General features: G+C 35.3%; 2 protein-coding genes across 3 annotated transcripts in view; both read right to left on the bottom strand.

Moving 5' to 3' along the window:
* The window catches only part of LOC106880619 (activating signal cointegrator 1), a 25,403-nt gene extending 21,388 nt beyond the window's left edge, over window positions 1-4,015 (bottom strand). Inside the window, exon 1 of one of the 2 annotated variants that reach the window (XM_014930643.2) lies at window positions 3,096-4,015. In XM_014930643.2, coding sequence (XP_014786129.1) covers window positions 3,096-3,172 — 77 coding nt within the window. In that variant the 5' untranslated portion in view covers window positions 3,173-4,015. The remainder of the gene's footprint in view (window positions 1-3,095) is intronic. The other variant, XM_052973237.1, reaches the window with a different exon arrangement.
* A 14,171-nt stretch (window positions 4,016-18,186) lies between these two features.
* LOC106880613 (soma ferritin) lies at window positions 18,187-19,158 on the bottom strand. The gene has a single exon (XM_014930627.2). The coding sequence runs from the start codon at window positions 18,968-18,970 to the stop codon at window positions 18,446-18,448; it is 525 nt and encodes a 174-aa protein (XP_014786113.1). The 5' UTR covers window positions 18,971-19,158; the 3' UTR covers window positions 18,187-18,445.
* Between the last annotated feature and the right edge of the window lie 304 nt (window positions 19,159-19,462).

Raw genomic sequence — 19,462 nt, 5'->3', positions numbered from 1 at the left:
ATATATATATATATATATATATATAATGCATATAATTGTGTGTAAATGTATCATCATTGCATTTTAACATCCACTTTCTCAACTATTTCCATGCTACATAATATTTCCCCATCACCAGACATGTACTTGTAGAATACAAGAAATGAATGACACTGCTTGTATGATAGTGACAATCATTTACAGCTACATGTGATATCAAGATAAGGAGACACACATATGACAGGTTTCTTTCAATTTCCATCAGCTAAATCTATTTTGAAGTCTTTGGATGGCCCAGGTCTATAGCAGAAAATACTTCCCAAGATGCCATGCAGTGGGATTGAACCCAGAATCATGTGGTTAGAAAGCAAACCGCTTACCACACAACCATGCCTGCTCAGATATACACACATGTACACTAACAGATGGAGGCCAAACTAGTTAAAGTTCCACAGAAGCAAAAAAAGTACTCTTGAATGTTCAGATACCTGCTTCAAGGTAAAAACATTTTTATAGTTACTAGGTAAGGCTGATTTTCATTGGATAATGTTTGTTCTCACTGGTTGGTTCACATGTGGTAGAACTGTGGTGTGAAATGGTGTTGGCTGCAGTAGGAAGCTGCTAGAATCAGTAGTTGGCAACTTGGACAGGGTCCAGAAGTAGTTTCCTCTGTCTTAGTTAGACATCCCAGTTTTAAGAGTAAAGTTTATTGAAGATTATAGAAGATTTATGTAGGTACCAGTAAACGTTTAGAGAAGATATTAACTGCTAATAACCTACAGTTAGTCCTGTTGTTGGCAGCAGGAAGACAGTTCAGATCTTGTGTGAAAAAGCAAAGTGGGCTGTTTGTATATGTGCAGTATAAACTGAGGTAATATTTACAATTACTTTTTAAAAGTTAGCCCATAGAAAGCCCTGCTTCTAATAGCAGAATGACAGCTCAGATTTCTTAAGGAATACAGCTAACTTGTAATATGTGCAATATCTCATTAAGCCAAAATCGACTGTGTGCTCTGGGTTAATAGGAGAAAGCTCCAGATTATAATGGGATGTGAAATTGGAATTTTCCCTGTGCTTTGACCTGAAGGAGTACATGTTCTGGGTAAACCTTTCCTTGAACTCATTAGCTGTAATTTCTGTATAATGAAAAAGTAAACCCACCCAAATTCTTGATTATTTACAAAAACTTAATTAGAATACAGAGGCAGTGTATTTCAATGGTAACATGTTCACAAAAAGGGGGTTGCATTTTCGAAGACACTCCAGTTTATAGCGATGCTTGTAATTCTGCTGGCCTTAAAATTCCAAATTCACTGGGAAAAAGAGGCAGAGTTGATTTTATCCTTAGAGACATAACAAATTCAGCCATTAAATAGAGATAAAATGAGAAACAGAAAATATTAAGCGATACAGATTGTAAAATTTTAATAAATATATCTTCTGAAACATTTTTACTCGAAAGAATCGTTTTATTAAAATGTGGACATTAATGCAGTTTACAAGAAACAAATTTAGTTAATACAATGTTCTGTTCTAAAGAATACCGATGCCGAACAACTAAATACATAGCATTGTAAAATATTGCAATCTTTGTGATATGCCGGTAAAGATCAATACAGTTCAAAACGTAAAATAAATGTTATTAGGCGGAGAAGATAATCTATCATTGAGCCATCAAGCTAATTTGAACCGTCAATACTCCTTTCCTATAAAACAGTTGTTCCCAACCTTTTCACTACTAAGGACCTCTTTTACTTCTGAAATTTTGAATTTAGTTCACGGAACCCCCCCTCCCCCAGGGGTCAGCGGACCACAAGTTGGGAACCACTACTATAAAGGATAGGAAAACACAGCATGGAGATTTATTTCATTCTCTTGTTTGTGAATGGATTAACCTGCTCTCAAAAATGGTTTGACAACATTTATCATCAAGTTTCATCCTACATAAATTAACTTTTAATTTACTCAACTATAACTGGATAAAGCATACCATATCAAATACTATTTTCCTGATTATCCTGTACTCATTTTAACTTCGGTATTTTGACCAACAAGTAACAGGGATGAAGAGTCGTGAATGATGCTATGACGAGTTTATCACCAATGAAGCAATATCAATAAATAACTATACATCAAGGCATAACAAGGTGAAGTCTTAGTGATAAAGTATCGATCAATCAAGTTGCTAAGGTTAATACATATATTGATAACATTCCATACTTTTGATTTTCTTACTGTGGTTGACAGTGTTCGTGTCGATGAAAAGTTGCTGAAACACTCTTTTGAACATGTTCATAACGGCCTGAACGTTGAAGTCAACAGCTGCTGACAACATACACTACTGTACACAAATATTCCAACTCTAATCCGTATTTCCATTCAGTTAAAATGAAAGGAAAGCCAAATGATATAATCTCAAAGATATAAAACTTATAGTTCCACCAGTAATGGCAAATTTGATGACTAAGTAAAGATGTTTGACATACGAGTTTGAAAGGTCGAAGGTTGTTTTAAATATTTGAGATTATAAGTATGAATAAGAGTGCAAAAAACATAGTTTCAAATCAGTGCTCAAAGTTTTCTTCACATGAAATACATATGGAAAGTAATTTGTGAAAGTATGACGTATGTATATCTCCGAGAGAAAGAGAAAGCTTGTTTGTATACGTGTCTGTTTCAGAACACGAAACTAAGAGCTGAGAAAATGTTAAAAAACACAATTCGAAACAAAAAATAAAGTAGACTTTCGGAAATAAAGAAATATATTGGTGCTATCATAACCTTAAAATGTAAACAACAATTTTCGTACACTTATGAATAAAAAGACCAGTGGATGTATGAAATTAATTTAACGAAAACTAAGAATTTTTGTTTTTTTAAATTAGAGAATAAGCAATCAGGAAACTATGAACCATATTTCCTCAACAATAAAATAAAAGCAGGTATGTACAGGTGTCAAAGAAAAAGAAAAAAATGAGTGAGAAAATGCTAAAACTGTCACATGTGTTACATAAACTAGTTACCGGATATTGTATAATGTAGACTACGAAGAATTTTTTTTTTTTTTAATAAGAAGAAAATGATAGCTGAGTTAAGTAAGAATGAAAATTATTCACCTGGCATTTTCTTCAGTAATTTCAATCCCTAATCTGGACAATTCTCCACAAAGCCAATCGACTACAGGAGCAGCCATGTTTAATATAAGTTATCTGCCCTTGAGGAGACGATCTTCCTTGCAAAGAGGAAGAATAATGAGAATTTATGGTTGAATTTCAGCAATTTCGAAACTAGGCTCAAGAAATTCAATTTCCATCTGGGATAGCCAACTAAATCGACTCCAGTCCTTCGCTAGTTAATTGTAAAGGATGTAAGGAAAAGTCAACCTCAGCGGGATTTTAATTCTACATATAAAAAAATCGAAACTAAATGTCAATTCCTAATATTGCACAATCAGTTGTAACTTAAGGCACTAAAAGTACAACGTTGAATACTATGTTATGAAGACACTTTCTTGTTGATCATATATCTCTCAATTGAAGATACGTTTTCTATTTTAACAAACGATCTCTAAAGGTTGTAAGTATGAGCCGACAAGGGAATCGTTATGCGGTCGCTATTGATTAATGATACTCAGTAAAGTGGTAGCCTTTTATAAATGCCTACAAAATTTTCCTGGAAGATGTGCGAAATAGCTTTTGTGTGATCTGAAAAAAGTTCAACCCCATGTTGAATTTCGTTGTGTAGCACCACGTTAGTCCTTATCCACAGACTTATGTTTAAAAGGCGCAACGATTTAAAAAGCGAGTGTCTTCATAACGTATTTAAAGATCATGAATCAATCAATAACATCCGCGTTGAACTAGACCAGTAGTTCCCAACCTTTGGTCCGTGAGCATGTTAAGCTGACAGATCTTTCAATATCCTGGGGTCCGTGGGAAAATTCATTTAAATAAAAGGGGTCCTTGGTAGTGAAAATGTTGGGAACTATTGAACTAGACTCGTTTCGTCCGTCTACAGTTTTAACGAAGTTGAATCTTTCCTAATCAAGTTTACGCGAAAAGTGATATTCTTTTTGTCATTTGATGACACCCTATCCCGCAGCAATTTGCTCAAGCAAAACAAATGTATCTTCGGTATTAATAAAATGGGTGATCCTTGGTTTTTAGGAACATGTATCTGCAGGACTAAAAAAAATTAAACTAAACAATCTGGGGAAAATAAGCTTGGGTGTTCAGAGTAAGTGGAACGAAGATGTAACTGTTTAAATCACTTATTAAATGTTAAATGGAAATATATTAATGTAAAGCGATCCTTCGGTATTGGTCTCCAGAGTGTCAGTATGAAGAAACGATGTCATTCACCTTCTGTTTCAGCTTCGCCTCTTTACCTTATGAAGGAAGGTTGTATGGGTGAATGACGTCGTCTACTAATACCGAATCATTGCCTAATTTAATATTCTCTTCGGTAAAATCATTAAATCGTTTCAAATTTATTTTCATAATTTCTTAGGAATGTTTCTAGTTTTATTGTTATTGTTGCTTTTGTTGTTATGGGGTTGCTCTTGCTCAGAGAGACAACACAGTGGATATAGAAAAGTGCCACATATTAACAGGGTTGCCACTCGTCCCAGTCTTATTCGGCATTGTCCCAGAGTGCCAGCATCCTGGTTAGTTTGAAATTGTTTCCTGGTTTTACAGAAATCAGGAAAAATTTCATTTGTCATGATTTTTATTCAAGTTTGTCAGAAAAGTTACTAGGTATTGATACTACTAGTATTAATACCTACAGCATTATGAAAAATCATGCATGCACTCTCAAGTAAAGAATGGTTGCAATACAAGGCACAGCCAAAGATTTTGATAATGTCAATACATGCTAGGCTTCATGACAACCTTAAATATGAAACATCTCCAGCTTTCATCTTTTGAACATAGAAATACTTGATAAAAAGTATATATTAGCGACAGATGCAGTATTAATACTGAGAAGTATAATACCTAAACATGGATGTTCTGTTAATGCAAACTATACTGCAGTAGTTGCCATGGCTTTTGGTGCAAATTGTGTTCTTGACGAGAGTGCATTGATGAGACCAAGGAAGGTTGAAATCATGTGATCTGGTGGTCTCAGTAATGGGGATCTGTCTTCTCACTGTGATATAAACTGTGCACATTGTAACAAAAGCCAATATTAGAGTTTCTCTCATGGTAACTACCACAGTATAGTTTGTTCTAACAGAACATCCACTTTTAAATAGGGATAAATATTAATTTTAAAATTTTGGTACAATGCCAGCAATTTGGGAGAAGGAGTAAGTTGATTACATCACCTGGTACTTATTTTATCAACCCTGAAAAGATGGAAGGTAAAGTTGACCTTGGCAGAATTTGAACTCAGAATGTAAAGATGGATGAAATGTCACTAAGTATTTTGCCCGGTGTGCTAACAATTCTGCCAGCTCACTACTTTAGTGGGGATAAATATTGATTTCAAATTTTGGCACAAGGCCCGTAAGTTTGAGGAAAGGGCTAAGTCGATTACCTCACCTCCCCAGTGTCCAACTGGTACTTCCAAAAGGATGAAAAGCAAAGTCGACCTCAGCGGAAGGTGGGGGATAAATATTACCTCTCAGAAAATACTTGAGCCCTGATCACTTACTAAGCTCAAATGAAACCCACACTAGTCCTGCTCAAACACATTGGAAAGTGCTGTACGCAAACATCTGAATCCAAAAGAAAGCCATTCAACTGATTGACAATGATTCAGTCCCAAAATCTAGCTGATAGATGCTGTTTCCTCTCTACCTCTTCTATCACTACTACAACAGCTTCTATTCACTTGAACTAACATAACTTCTCCACCCAGATCAATCTTCTCACTAGGTTGGTAACGCTTGAAAAAATGTCAGTTTTTCTTTCAGTTTATCTGAGCTTCAGTATTTGTGACCGCTACAGTTACACATCCAGCAGAACATATTTACCTCAGAAATATTTCACATTCAATGCTCATTTTTTTGCCATCAGACAATAGTACCTTATGTGCACATGTATCAGACAACCTGTCCTTCACTTGGTGAGAGAAGCCCTTACTTACCAACAGAGATATTTCCCTGGACTTTTTCAACCCAAGCTGTGCTACACACAACGTCCTTCTTTATCAGTCTCTCTGTGATCTCGCAGCATCTTTTGTGCACCTACAGTTAACTTTGAGTACTCGTTTTCTGCATATCAAGCATGGTGATCTCTTAGATGACAATTAGAGTCTGTATTCTTTTTTGTTAACAAAAACTTTTATCATTGCTAGGTTTAGTTTTAGGCCTCTCAGTTATAGACCCTTGGAATTTTCCCTCTAGTTTTCAACTGATATTTATGCATGCAAACATTAATCCACCAACATAACATGCTTACTTCATTTCTTTCTTCACAAGTCTTCTAAATTTAAGGCCCATGTCTCACTACTTTGCAGCTTTGCAGTTTGAACACAACTATCATACAATCTGCCCTTCACCCTGAGGGAGAAGTTCTTTGTTGCCAGCAGAAGTAATTGTTCCCTGAACTTTACTCAGTCTGTTCCTACTTTGGCTACTATACATATGGAACAACTGCCTCCACTGCAAATTATGTCATGTAGATAACAGAAGGTATCATCTGCTTCTAGTGGACCTTCTGGGAAAGTAAGAGACTCAATTTTCAGTGTACTCTTAGTGTTTAATGTTCCTGTGCATCTGCCACTCATAAAACCTGTCTTCTGTGTTAGTCTGCATGTGATTTCACAACACTTCTTGTGTATCCATAACTTAAACTTTCATTTGAGTAAGAACACTTCCCTCATGGTAACAGTGCCCTGTCTTCTTCCTACCTCACATTTCAATCTTTGCTATGCTTACCTTGATGTCTCTTAATTTGCTTCCACATCTGGAATTTTTTCACTAATTCCAGTATAGATTCAGTAATAAGAACTACATCATCAGCTATAGAAGGATCTATAGACAGCTGCTCTTAAATTTCCTCATGATGGCATTTAGAACTATAATGGATTGGAGGGATCTAAAGACTGAGATTTGGTGAACTTTACCATTAAGCTAAAGACATTGCTGACTCCCACTTTGCTGATTGCATCTTTGCAAATAGTTTGTACAACCCTCACAAGCCATTCATCTGTATATAAGTCTTTTAGTAACTATCAGATTACAGAGCAATATGTGGTTGAATGCTAGGCTAAAATGTTCTGCTATTGTTTCATTAGGAAGATGAAATCTGTGGTAATTCTTGTAGCTATAAAACCAGATTATCTTTCATCTTAGTTAATTCTGTTTCTGATCAATTATGCTCTAATTCTTCCCACAACCTTCATAACCTTGTCCAACAGTTTCATGTCTCTGCAACTACCTCTCTCAAATGCATTTCCTTTGAGTTTGTAGCAGATTAGAATGATATTGCTTTGACAGTCATATGATATAACGTTTTTTTCTATTACTTAATTAGCTATTCATTAATCAGTAATACTGCTTTACCAGATATTTTGATCCTCCCCCTTGTCATCATAATTTTCTATGCTTTTCCATGCTGGTATGAGTTGGATGGTTCATTATGGCCTGAGTCAGTTCTTATTCAGAGTTACTATCCTGTTAGATGATTCAGAGGACCACATTTCACTTGGTCATTTCAGTTTTAGCCCAGTTTCTATGGCTGGATGCCATTTCAAACGCCAACCACTTTACAGAGTGTACTGGGTGCATTTCCTCATGATACCAGTACTACAGAGGTTGTCATGCCCTTGGCAAGACTAAAAAACCTCTCAACTATACAGTGTCTCTTCTTGATTTATCAACCATTTAACAGAGTGTATGGATGAATTTTATCATGACATTAGGACTGGAAAGTCTTCATGATTGAAAGGGAGAATGGAAGAGAGAATGGTGATATAAACTGAGCTTAAATTGAAGTGTTGAGATATGATGGGATATTATTGCAAAAAAGTAGAAAGGAGAGGATAACTAAAGAGAGGGTGGTGTGGGTAAGTAATGGAAGAGAAAAATGAATGCTAGAGGTTTGTAAGAGAGTGAAGAAATGACAAGGACATGTGAAGTGGGATGATCTAGTGCTATCCTTCATTTGTCATCGGTGGTAACATTAACTGAGCAGTTAATCTGTAGTGGGTGATTGAGCCTCTTCATCCTGATGGGTGTAAAGAATGATGGTGCCTGAGGTAGCTGTTCAGGCCAAGGATGGTATAGAAGAGCTGGGGGCATTTATTGCAGGGGATGGGGTTTGGCTGGGAATGAGGAAGTTACTCTATGTCATTGATGAATGATCTCAGCCTCTTGACGTCTGTTATTTTCCATCTGGTCTGTCCCCTTGTTGATGACACACTACCGCTTTGGGCAGTCTTTGGCGATTGTCTCCCAGATATTTAGGTCAGTAGGGGTAAGTGGTGGTGGAGACAGAGAATGTTGAGAAGTTGGTGAGCCATGAGGAGAGGTCAGCAAGAGACACAGCAAGGGGACAGAGAGTGAGGGATGAAAGAGTGAATTGACAAAGAAGCTGTGAAAGAAAGGTAGAAGGGAGGGTGCCATAGAGTTGGGAATGGAAACAGAGGGTGAGTACAGTGAGAGCATCCCATCCACCATCACCAATGTTTAAGTGTTCTGTTGCCAAGCTTGCACAGGAGTAGAGGACTCCTCTAGAACTGCATGTCACCAATCATTGCAATACCTTGTCATTTCTTTTGTGAGGTTCAGCATCTTGGGATTAGTTGTCATTACTTTGTTCCACAACATCTTGAGTCTTTCTCTTGTCAGTGCATATAGATGATGATAGGTGCATAAAAAGTGCTTGCATATTTATGCACTAGTCATCATCTATAGGCATCACATGTTCATGCTAATGTAGTCTTCTCTCTTGCATACTACATCTGAGTCCTCTAATATCCAGCTTTTCTCTCAGTTCATTTGTACTCTGTCATTTCTGCACATTAACATTACACGTTCAGTGAAGCATGCTCACTTCATTTGTTCCTAGTCCTTGCAAATCCTCTACAGTCAATGCTCACACAAACATGTATATAACCAAATTTGTCCTTCAAAAGCTCATCCCCATTTCTCTACACCATCTCTATCTTTCCCCACCCTCTCCACCTCATCCTTCTTCTTCATACCACAATCATATGTACAAAAACTGGGGTGTCTAATTCTTTTCTACTCTAGGCACAAGGCCCGAAATATTTGGGGAGGGGGCTAGTCGATTAGATCGACCCTAGTTCGCAACTGGTACTTAATTTATCAACCCTGAAAGGATGAAAGGCAAAGTTGACCTCGGCGGAATTTGAACTCAGAACGTAAAGACAGACGAAATACCGCTAAGCATTTCGCCCGGCGTGCTAACGTTTTTGCCAGCTCGTCACCTTATTGGGGTGCCCAATTGCCACTCGAATGCTGATGTGCAGGACAATATCAAAGATTAGTCTAAGGGGTGTAACTCTGGTGGACTTAAGAACTAGCTTTGAATAAAAAAATTTTTTACTGCGTTTTAACTGTCTTTTTCATCCTTATGATTCATTCCACTTTTGTTTTTGCATCCCTGACAACTCATAAATCAGATGGAGATTTCAGGCCTCCTTCAACAAAGATCCCAACTTATACTCTTCTAATCAGCCATGTACAATGATTGTTAATTTACAAAATATACCTAGTATTTTTTCCTCAACTTTTGAAAACTTATTGGACAACTACATATGTGTGCGTGTGTGTGTGTGCGCGCGTTTAGTGTTGACTGTTGCAGAAAAGAGCACTCGATACCTTATTAGAGATTAAAAACATACTTTATTTAGGTTGAGACATTCTGTTACTACTCTGAGTTTTACCCGTGAGTGTGCAATATCTTCAAATAAGTTACGAAATACGTCATAATATTAAGGGCTTACTGGTTAGAGTGTCGGGCTTAGAATCGTGAATTTGATTCCTGGACTATGCTGTGTTGTGTTCTTGGGCAAGACAATTTATTTCACGTTACTCTAGTTCACTCTGCCAAGTTGTATTGGTCTTTGTCTTGGATAACATCGGTGGCGTGGAGAGGGAAGGCTGGTGTGCATTGGTCTTCCACAAATAACCGTGTCTGGACTTGTGCCTCAGAGAGGAACTTTCTAGGTGCAATCCCATGGTCATTCATGACGGAAGGGAGTCTTATATATATGACGATAATATACTTTAACATGTTCGTGTACACTCAAATGTAGAAAGACTTGTTACAGGAGTAATTGTCATGGAAAATATTCTCCATGCAGAAGATAAAAATTTTTGATTGGTGCAAATCAATAACGGATTAATTAAAATATAATACAAACAAGTTTCCACAAGATACTTCAACGGAAATAAAATTCCCTTTGAAGTTTAAAAAAAAATTTAAATGGTCACTTAAGAAATTATTTACAACAAAGTGTGTTTCTTCTATTTCAGTTAACCAGAGTCTTACATGTATCAATAAATGCATGTAAATAGTAACCTGTGGAATCCCTTCAAATATACATTATTGGAATTTAGAAACCGATTTTGTATTGATGATTGTATGTTATCTAATGTTACTGTGAATATAAATCTGTAGTCTTTTCCTCCACTGCATGATTTAAATAGGTGTTTTTTTAAAACTTGAATGGTAGCGTCACATTAGCGGCATTGTGAGCTTGGAAGGGGCAGCAAATGTCAAGTCGGTTGTATGAGGTGGGCCACTAGGTGTTTAGGAATAAAATATTTACCCAAGTATAATCATTTATTTGTTTCAGCCATTGGACTTTGGTCATGCTGGGGCACCACCTTGAATGGTTTTAGTCGAACAAATCAAGCCAGTACATATTTTCAAAAGCCTGGTACTTATTTTATCGGTCACTTTTGCCAGAAAACTAACACAGGAGGACATAAACAAACCATAGCGGTTGTCAAGCGGTAGGTGCACGTGTTTCCACACACACACATACAGCACGCACGCATGCATAATACATACATACGACGGGTTTCTTTCAGTTTCCGCCAAACCAAATCCGCGCCTGCGGCTATAGTTTAAACAGATTTTCAAAAAACTTTTGTTGGAAATGTGAATAGGACATTATGTTATTAGTGAGCAGAAACATTGTTGACGGTAAACCAAAATCCATTACGAAGTCATCATCTTCATTAGTAATTTCCATAAAAAAGTTTAACCTAGGGAGCACTAATCAATGTGAATATCAAAAAGAGGCGCATACTGGATAGGATTCTGAAAGGAAATATATAATAAAAAAATAAGTCAGTGTGTACAATTAAACAATGTGTAGAATAAACTCTTGTTGAATTAAAATAATTTTTTTTAACATGAGATGTTTATGAAATACTCGTAAATTAATCAAAGGGGAAAAACTCTGGGATCTTTGTGATTTGACGGGCAACACTTGTTTTCTTAACGAAGCACTTTCAAACTTGAGACACTGGTAGAATGTGTCATACAAAACAACTTTTTCTCTTAGCCTTCTTAACAAAAAATTGTACATCGCAAGTTATTTCATGTTAAAGTTGTCGCATTTCTGTAATTTCAACCAATCACTGACGTCTATTCAGCTGAATACAGTCGGTGCCAGCCGGTCATAAAAATGTTATTCCCTGTGACATATTTCATCCGGTTTAATCGTAATTTATACGCATATATTGTTTATATAATAAATTACGCTGTGCGTATCTGTGTGTGTATATTTTTCCCATAACCTCACTCATAACCCTAACCCCAACCCTAACTCTAAAACCCGAACCCTAACCCTAAACTAGAGTTTGATTTGAAGAAGATTTGGCTGCTATTTCTAGGAAATGAAGCACTTGGTGGAGGTGCATTAATAATTCTGGTAGCTCCAATAACTAACAAGTGCAGGCAATATTCAAGTATTTTGATGGCTTTTCCCCCTTTGTTTATGAACAGTCTAGTTAATCGGAAATGTCAGAACTAACAGGGATTAATACCATATACACCGTTACAGCGCTAACTGTTTTCAACTGAATAGACGTCAGTGATTAGTTGAAATTATCGAAATAAGACAATTTTTAACGTGAAATAACTTCGAATACAAAATTTATTATCTGTTCTATACCACAAAATATACAAGTATACGAAGTTTGAAAGTGTTTCGGTACCAAAAACACTACATAAAAAAATGTTGCCCGTCAAACCACAAAGGTCCAAACTCTGATATTACTTAGCACTGTTTTGATACAATTTATCAAATTGTCGCAGTCATTACTATCATTCTCCTATCTCCCTCTATTTCAAAGAGAGAGAGAGAGAGAGATGGGGGGGAAGCTACTACTGCATTTCAACTTTCTGCTTGCCTCTCAATATATATTCATTATACACACACGCACATATAGTGTGTGTGCATGCATATGTACTGTATATAATGAGCACAGTACAGCCAGCTGTCACTTGTGAGCAAATATAGCTTGGTAACCTGTACTATGCTTTTGCTAAGTGTGTAGGTAGGTGTAATTACTTAAAACAATAAGCAGTGTGGTATGGAGTCAATCATGCTGGTGTTGGTATGATAAAAGATTTCCCACCAAGGGACAGCAATAGTACTGTACTTCTTAGAGTACAGCAGCTTCTTAGAGTATGAGGAAAACCATTTGTCATTCAGCTCCCAAATGTTTACTAACTTCATTAGTAAACATATTCTTGCAGTTACAATGATCTGTTTAGCAATTAGAAGTTCCTTCGAACTTCCAATTTGGCAACTTGAATGGTAAAAGTTTTTACAAATATTATGGTTGTCAAAATTGCTGTAATTAAGCCTCTTGAAGTTTGGTGCTTTCGAGTGTCATCAAGGGGTATGTATGGTGGTCTATCCAACATTCAGATCTCACAGAGAATATTTAGTGGAATCTACCTTCTTGACCAAAATGTAGATAATGAGATGCCAGTGTTAGGACAGAGAACCACTGGTTTCCTGCAGGGGTAATATTTACATATAAAGTATACATGTTATTCTATAACATAATGTGTATGTGTGATTTGTATCTTTTATCTTTTACTTGTTTCAGTCATTAGACTGAGGCCATGCCTAGAAGAATTTTTAGCCAAATGAATCAACCCCAGTACTTTTATTTTTAAGCCTCATACATATTCTATCAGTCTCTTTTCCCAAACTACTAAGTTAGAGACGTAAACACACCAACACTGGTTGTCAAGCAGTGGTGGGGAACAAACACAGGCACACACACACACACACACATACATACGACAAGCTTCTTTCAGCTTCCATCTTCCAAACCCACTAGCAAGGCTCTGGTTGGCCCAAGGCTATAGTAGAAGACACTTGCCTGTGACCGAACCTGGAATCATGTGATTAAGAAGCAAGCTTCTTACCACACAGCTACATCTGCACCTATATGTAAGCTTTTCTAATACTTATTACATATAACTTTGCAGAAAATGTTTTTGTCTTCTTATAAAATACTTTAATGATATTTAACAAAGATTTGGTAGAAACAAAAGACTGTTGGACAAAAATATTCCAGAGTATTCATTCTTCTAAATTCAAACTCTGTCAGAGTTGACTTTTACCTTCTAGCTCTCCAGTATTGATTGCAGTTACCTTCTCTCATGTAATTGGTGGTATGGCTAGTCCACATTACTCTATAAAGATCACATGGTTGGTTTCTCTGGTGTACATATTCCTCCTGGACAGGACATCAGTCCATCACAGGATTATCCATTTTTAGTAGCTGAGTGGACTGGAGCAATATGAAATGAAGTGTTTTGCTCAAGAACACAATGCATTACCTGGTCCAGGAATCAAAACTGCAATCATACAATCATGTGACCTACACCCTAACAACTTTCCCATGTGCCTCCACCCTCATGCAATTAGTCTATAAAAATCCATTTATTTTGAAGATTTGATATATTATTTGTACCTCCTCTACTAATTCAGCAGAAATGAAGGACAAAAGAGTTAATCTTGCAGGATTTGAATACAGAAATACAGGATCCTGAATGAAATAAAACAGCTCTTCCCTCTCTGAATTAATTCTGCAACTCTATCTTTAACATAAATGTGCTATTGGCTTAGTGGATATGGACATTACTGTTCTTAGTTTAGAAATAAAAGTTGTTGAATTCACTTTTAAACCATGTACATATCCAGTAATAAGACACATGATCACAATTAGAGATCAAATTAGATGAAGCACTGTGGATGTACACAAATAAAAGGTTATTAATCTGGAAAAAATATAATTTTAACAATTTGTCTAGGATATTTAACATGATACTCATTTATAGGCAGTAGGAAGTTTGTTAATAGAAATTCAGATGTTATTTTAAGCGAGTTGTGTAATAATGTAGATACTCCACTGCCTCTAAGTACAAGCTTAGTGAGTGATGTTTTTCTTACAATTACAATGCTCTATTCAATAATTAGATTATATTTTACTTATCTTTTTTACTTAGTCAAAATTTAATTTCTAAACCAGTCAAGAGACAAATTTCAATCATGTTCTTGTCAAAGCTGCTCACTGTTCTCCATTTAACATGTCCAAATGTTAGCAATGATATTTCAAAGTGTTTGAAAACTTTACTTGATATCAGATCTGCCAATGCTGATCCCTCACCCTGTCAATCTGTTTAAAAAATTTTTTTTTATTATCATTTATTTATCAGGGTCTCAGGATTTACATTCAGAAAATAGTTTACAAACTGGCTTTTTTTCATCCCTCAAATAAAGTCTTGAAAATAACTCAATCATCGAATATGATAATATGTCATGTGTACCAGCATAATATGTGAAGTGTATTTATTTTTTATCTTTTACTTGTTTCAGTCATTAGACTACAGCCATGCTGGGGCACCATCTTGAGGAATTTTACTCGAATGAATCTACTCCAATACTTATTTTCTTTTTAAGCTTGGTACTTATTCTATCAGTCTGTTTTGCCAAACTGCTAAGTTACAGGGACATAAACACATGAACACTAATTGTTAAGCAGTGGTGGGGACAAACACATACACAAAGACACACACGCATATATATATAAATGTTAAGGAAAATTTCAGATAGGTTCAACAATTTATTTATACATATATTCTATCATATCAGTCTTTAAAAATATAGCACTGGATCAGTCATTAAAATATTAAAACATATTAAAAATTTATGAATACACAAATATATAAAAATCAAATATATATATATAAATAGATAAGTAGATTAGAACGGTGTTGTAAAAATTATTAAGAATAAAAGTATGCCTTTACAAAAAAGGTGAATAAAGTAAAATCTTCTGAAGAGCAAATAAAGAAAAAAACCAAAAACATCATAGCACTGAGGTTGGAATATTTAAAAAAACATGTAAATAATCTGAGAGAATAAGTAATGCTGTTAAGATAAAATGTTAATGAAGGAGGCAGTATCGAATTTTCAGAATGAAAACACCCTTAAAATCTATGGATTATTGAACCCCTGAAACGACCATAAGAGGATTACCATCAACATTTTACCTTAACATTACTTATTCTCTTGGATTATTTACGTATGTTTTTTTAAATATTCCATCCTCAATGCGACAATGTTTTGTTTTTTATTTGCTCTTTGGACGATTCTACGTTATTCACCTTTTTGTAAAGGCATACTTTTATTCTTAATAATTTTTACAACGTTGTTCTAACCTACTTACACTCATCTATTTATATACGTATATTAGATTTTTATATATTTGTGAATTCATGAATTTTTAATACGTTTTAGTATTTTAACGACTTATACAGTGGTATATTTTAAAGACTGATATGCATTGATCTATAGCAGAATATCTGTATAATTAAATTGTTGAACCTATCTGAAGTTCTCCTTAACATTTTTTTATACCTTTGCGTCTCAGGTCTTTTATCTGAGCACTTCTGAGTAGTGCCTATAAAGAAACTTTATATATATGCACATTTTGCATATTTATTTTTCCTTATATTTAGACGCTTTTGTAAAAGGTTTAACATCTTATTTTTCTCGCAGTAGCAACAGACGATGGATGTTCACCCTAATTCTAGAAACTGTAACAGCTTGCCAAACAAGGCAAATTTCTTGGGCTGGGGGTAAATCATTTACATTGACCCCAGTGCTTGATTCGTATTTATTTTATCAACCTCGCAAAGTTGACCTTGGCAAAATTTGAAATCAATATAAAGATAGATGAAATGCCACTAAGCATTTTGTCTGGCATACTAACAATTCTGCTAGCTCACTGCCTTAGACATCCTATAATATAAACAGAAGGTACATCCTCTTTCAATTATTTCATTAAGAACAATTATCACTTGTAAATCTATTAATATTTTCCAGCAGAATATTTCTTGAGAAACAGTTATAGCAATGATATCAGCACAATTCCTTATTTCTGGTCAGAATCGATGGAGGATGAGGTTCAGTTTTTCTTTAAGAACAACAGCTTTCTATTTCATTTAATTTCATACGACTGATTCCAACAAAAAGATCTCTGATAAAAGCCAGTTTAAGGGTTAAAAAAACAACTTTAAAAAAAAAAAATGCATAAATATTAAAAAAAAACAACAACAAAGTTATTTAGATTTTCCGAATGAGGTGAAAAATAACAATCTATCAATATTTGATTCAGCTAAATCTAATACATGTAACATAAAGCCAAGTAACATTATATATATACACACACACGCGCGCGCGAGTCATCTATCATATGTCAGGGAGAAGATTCATTTAACGTCTGTTGGTGATGCTGGCATGGGTTGGATGATGTGACCAGAGCTGGCAAGCTGCAGACTCCAGTCTGATTCAGCATGGTTTCTATGGCTAGATGCCCTTCCTAATGCCAACCAGTCTACAGAGTGTGCTGGATACTTTTATGTGGCACATATATATATATATATATATATATATGTGTGTGTGTGTGTGTGTGTGTGTGTATGTAAATACCCCCTTTGGTCATGAATGACCATGGTATTGCACCTAGAAAGTTCCCCTCGAGCATGGTTGTTTGAGGAAGACCAGTAGTTGTCCATACACACCAGTGTCCCCTCTCCATACCACTGATGTTGTCCAAGGGAAAGACCAAGATCGATACAACTTGGCACCATTTCTACTGTTGAGTGAACTGGAGTAATGTGAAGTAAAGCGTCTTGCTCAAGAACACAGTCCAGTCTGGGAATCAAACTCACAACCTCACAATTGTAAGCCCGATACTAACTGAGCCATGTGCTTTCACACACACACATTATATATATCATACCCTACTACCTAAAGGTTATCCTGTAGTTCTACACCTGAAACCAAAAAAATTTCAAAATGGAAAGTAGCACAACTAATTCATTTGCACATGCATTGATGTGCATGTGCAGTTCACTCAAAATGCTCATCTTTCTATGAAGGCATTCCATATGTGACCATCCCACTTTTCTAAAAGCATTTCAACGAAGACTGTCTGGTCTTTTTTAAGAGTCTTCTGTGATCGTCCTGCATTCCCGATGTGACCATCTCATCTTTTTTTTAAACCAATATCTTCTGCATGCAATTTACTATCTTCAATATTATTAAGTAATCACAATAATTAGATTATTAAGCTATTAGATATCAGAACCCAACTATCTTTTATTACTTATTTTAGGGGACACATCAGATAATGTAGTCTGATGTACGTTATATCTGAAAAATATTTAAAAATGGGTCAGTCTGTCACAACGTCATTGTTTAGCACCAGGTTGGCTCCAATGCAGTTGACTTATGACCCCTAGCATTCTACCCATAACCATTCCATCTTTTATTTTTCATGTTGCACTCTGCATTATACTATACAATGTGTTCTTTTCAATAAAAAGAAAATGGTAAGATGGGAAATGAAGAAGATTTTGATTTAAAAAGAAAAAAAGAGACGAGATAAAAGATAATCACGTATAGATTGTGGTATGAATATAGTTGTATTGCTCTTAAGAAACATGGATAGTGGTGGTCGAGGTTGGAACATCTTTGGAATAGGATACCTTTATAATGATATAGTTTATCAGTGTAACAAATATTACTTTAAAAAAACAAATTATCTAAATCATATCAGACTATTATTTTCAATTAAGATTAGAAAGAAACATAAAAATTATTCCATTCATAGCGAGACATTGAGTCTAACGAATTGAATACAGCAAATAGTTTAAAGATAAAAAATAGTTAAGATAACAAATATAAATTACAAAACGTTTAATCGTGGAAGAAATACAAATTTTGATCCTTGAAAAAAATCTTTTAAATCTGTTTAAATTATTGTGATTTTTGAAAACTTTTGAGTTCCTCTTCCTTCAAGCTAACTATACTGGAGTTACGTTAATAATAAGCATGTTTTTAGAAGATACATTTTAGCTGAGATTCTTACAAAATAATAATTTCTCTGTTGAGATTATATATTTGAACTATTTCCACAGAACATCAACACAATGCAATATGCTCAATGCTGAAGTGTTTCTTTATCAAACATATATTCACCGAGGCCTTCGCCCAACTGGTTCAATCTTGAAATGTAATCAGAGATTTGCTTGATGTTTTCAACTTGTTTTCCAAGGGCAATCTTCTTAAGGAACCCAATGAGTTGAGGATCTCCGTTCTTTTTAGCACACAAAACCAGCTTTAGAAAGTGCTGGTTGATGTTTTTTTCAACGACAAGTGAATATTCCATGGCAGAAGCACCAGAGTCCCAAAACGAAATCTCGGGTTCGTCAATATTCTGTAAAACAACGCGTCCACCACGTTTGTTTTGGTACTCCATGAGTTTGTCTGCTTGGTGAAGATGTTGACGGTTTAATTTCTCAAAGAAGAGATGAAATCCCTTTAAAGCAACATCACTCCTGTCATAATGTGCAGCCTGGCATTGGTTTACGTATGCTGACTTGAGTAATACGTTGATGCATTCATTCAATATCTCCTCACAATTGTGATGATAATTCTGTCGAGCAGACATTTTCCTCAGGTTCATGCTGTTTGGTCACGTGACCTATCCACATCCGGTGAAGGGTTTTAGAAACTTTCTCAGAAATATTTTCCCCTATTTATTTATTATTCTGTATTTACTGTACTTTAATACACGTAAACACGTGTTCATGCTTTTGTTTATTTACACAACGACGATTCCAAAATATTGCCGTTAATTATCTGTTAAATATCAGTTTTATTACTATTACCTAAATTTTAATTTTATTTTTAAATACAAAACATTCAATAAGTTAAGAGTGCAACGATTTTAGGAATTTTTCATGTTCAGGTATCTGTAATAATGATTGTTGAGGTCAGGGTACTTGATTCCACGCAAAAAATCCGAGGTATATATTTTTTCTTAGTGAAACGCGTGCGGGTATACTTATCAAAATTTACCCTTTTTTTTCCGAACGAAAACCAGGGGTTTGCGGCACTTAATGTCAGGGTAGTTGATTACACGCGAAAAATCCGAGTTTTTTTTTTTTTTTAGCGA

This window comes from Octopus bimaculoides, chromosome 15, assembly GCF_001194135.2.
Source record: "Octopus bimaculoides isolate UCB-OBI-ISO-001 chromosome 15, ASM119413v2, whole genome shotgun sequence".
In the NCBI taxonomy this organism is placed as follows: domain Eukaryota; kingdom Metazoa; phylum Mollusca; class Cephalopoda; order Octopoda; family Octopodidae; genus Octopus; species Octopus bimaculoides.
The sequence above is the reverse complement of the archived record's forward strand: the minus strand, read 5'-3'. Positions and strand labels throughout refer to the sequence as shown.

What these genes read in the sequence shown, in the direction of transcription:
- LOC106880613 (XM_014930627.2), bottom strand. Translation starts at nt 18,970, where the DNA reads ATGAACCTGAGGAAAATGTCTGCTCGACAGAATTATCATCACAATTGT.